Genomic DNA, 2,500 nt, shown 5'->3' with positions numbered 1-2,500 from the left:
GAGACGGGAGAGGAGAGAGGAGAGAGGAGACGGGAGAGGAGAGAGGAGGGGAGAGGAGAGAGGAGAGAGGAGACGGAAGAGGAGAGAGGAGGGGAGAGGTGAATGGTTCCACGGACACTTGTTAAAGGTCTCAGTAAGAGGGCGATGAATCATATGGGCGACGTCTGAAAATAAATAGGTTTGCCCTGTTTGTTGTGTCCGCAAAAACAAAAAAATGCTGTTAGGAAAAATGTATGGCTTCGACTAATTCTCCCAAACACAATCAGAATAGAGAAGATCTTTCTCACAACGCCTAGCCCAAACGCTTTCTAAACGCAGTCCCACCTGATCCGTCAGACAGAATACTGCATATTTGCACTTTGTTTGTGAAAACATTTAACAAAGGCTGGTTGTGTTTAATGTGGAACTATAGCCGATGGTACCTGGTTGTTTTTAAGGTGGAACTGCAGCGAGTAGTCCTCGCCCAGCAGAGTCTCTTTCACCAGTCCATCTCTCAGGTCGGCAGGAAGCAAAATCTCATTGAGGAAGTGGTACCTAAAGACTGAGGGGTCCTTTTACACACACACACACACACACACGCACACGCGCACGCGCACGCGCACGCGCACGCGCACACGCACACGCACACGCACACACACACACACACACACACACACACACACACACAGGGTGGAGTCAGGAGGGTCACCCTAGGGAGGGTGGAGTAAGACCTACCAGGAGGGTGGAGTTAGGCCTACCAGGAGGGTGGAGTTAGACCTACCAGTAGGGTGGAGTTAGACCTATCAGGAGGGTGGAGTTGGACCTACCAGGAGGGTGGAGTTAGGCCTACCAGGAGGGTGGAGTTAGGAGAGTCAGGAGGGTGGAGTTAGACCTACCAGGAGGGTGGAGTTAGACCTACTAGGAGGGTGGAGTAAGACCTACCAGGAGGGTGGAGTTAGGCCTACCAGGCGGGTGGAGTTAGACCTACCAGGAGGGTGGAGTTAGACCTACCAGGAGGGTGGAGTTAGACCTACCAGGAGGGTGGAGTTGGACCTACCAGGAGGGTGGAGTTAGACCTACCAGGAGGGTGGAGTTGGACCTACCAGGAGGGTGGAGTTAGACCTACCAGGAGGGTGGAGTTGGACCTACCAGGAGGGTGGAGTTAGACCTACCAGGAGGGTGGAGTTAGACCTACCAGGAGGGTGGAGTTGGACCTACCAGGAGGGTGGTTAGACCTACCAGGAGGGTGGAGTTAGACCTACCAGGAGGGTGGAGTTAGACCTACCAGGAGGGTGGACTTAGACCTACCAGGAGGGTGGAGTTGGACCTACCAGGAGGGTGGAGTTAGACCTACCAGGAGGGTGGAGTTAGACCTACCAGGAGGGTGGAGTTGGACCTACCAGGAGGGTGGAGTTAGACCTACCAGGAGGGTGGAGTTGGACCTACCAGGAGGGTGGAGTTAGACCTACCAGGAGGGTGGAGTTGGACCTACCAGGAGGGTGGAGTTAGACCTACCAGGCGGGTGGAGTTAGACCTACCAGGAGGGTGGAGTTAGACCTACCAGGCGGGTGGAGTTAGACCTACCAGGAGGGTGGAGTTAGACCTACCAGGAGGGTGGAGTTAGACCTACCAGGAGGGTGGAGTTAGACCTACCAGGAGGGTGGAGTTAGATCTACCAGGAGGGTGGAGTTAGACCTACCAGGAGGGTGGAGTTAGACCTACCAGGAGGGTGGAGTTAGTGGAGCTCAGGTGTCGTCTGACTGCGTCGTCGGTTGGCAGCAGGAGGGTGAAGTCGTTCTTGCCCTCCTCCAGTTTGTAGAGCTACACACACATACAAAGACACACATACATACACACACAGACACAAACACATACACACACACAAACCCTCACACACACACAAACCACCCCCCACACACACGACGAACGCACACACACACACACACACAAAGACACACACACACACACATATACAGATATGTACACACATACGCATTGCCAGCTGCATGATTGGCTGCTGAGTGGTTGGGTTGGGGACCTACCAGGACGTAGTATCTGAACAATGTGAAGTTCGACGAGGAGTTTAAGAATCCCATCAGGGTCGGGGGGTAAGGGGAGAGGTCAGAGAGAGGCGGAGCCAAGAGCTGTGTGACAGAGATTAACAGTAAGGCTGGTGCACTGTTTAATACCTGCTCCTCAATGACCTGTCTCTGTACTGTCTAACCCCTACCTGCTCCTCAATGACCTCTCTTTACTGTCCAACCCCTACCTGCTCCTCAATGACCTGTCTTTACTGTCCAACCCCTACCTGCTCCTCAATGACCTGTCTTTACTGTCTAACCCCTACCTGCACCTCAATGACCTGTCTTTACTGTCTAACCCCTACCTGCACCTCAATGACCTGTCTTTACTGTCCAACCCCTACCTGCACCTCAATGACCTGTCTTTACTGTCTAACCCCTACCTGCACCTCAATGACCTGTCTTTACTGTCTAACCCCTACCTGCACCTCAATGACCTG

General features: G+C 53.4%; 1 protein-coding gene across 4 annotated transcripts in view; it reads right to left on the bottom strand.

Annotated features, from left to right (window-relative positions):
* stab1 (stabilin 1) overlaps positions 1-2,500 on the bottom strand; it is a 65,232-nt gene that overhangs the window by 38,696 nt on the left and 24,036 nt on the right. For all 4 annotated transcript variants that reach the window (XM_056606990.1, XM_056606989.1, XM_056606991.1 and 1 more), the window contains exons 33-35: positions 2,022-2,123; positions 1,702-1,800; positions 423-551 (exon numbers count right to left, since the gene is read on the bottom strand). In XM_056606990.1, the coding sequence (XP_056462965.1) occupies positions 423-551; positions 1,702-1,800; positions 2,022-2,123 (330 nt within the window). The remainder of the gene's footprint in view (positions 1-422; positions 552-1,701; positions 1,801-2,021; positions 2,124-2,500) is intronic.

The sequence above is a fragment of the Gadus chalcogrammus genome, chromosome 13 (genome assembly GCF_026213295.1).
Source record: "Gadus chalcogrammus isolate NIFS_2021 chromosome 13, NIFS_Gcha_1.0, whole genome shotgun sequence".
Lineage (NCBI taxonomy): Eukaryota > Metazoa > Chordata > Actinopteri > Gadiformes > Gadidae > Gadus > Gadus chalcogrammus.
This window is presented reverse-complemented; position numbering and strand designations above follow the sequence as displayed.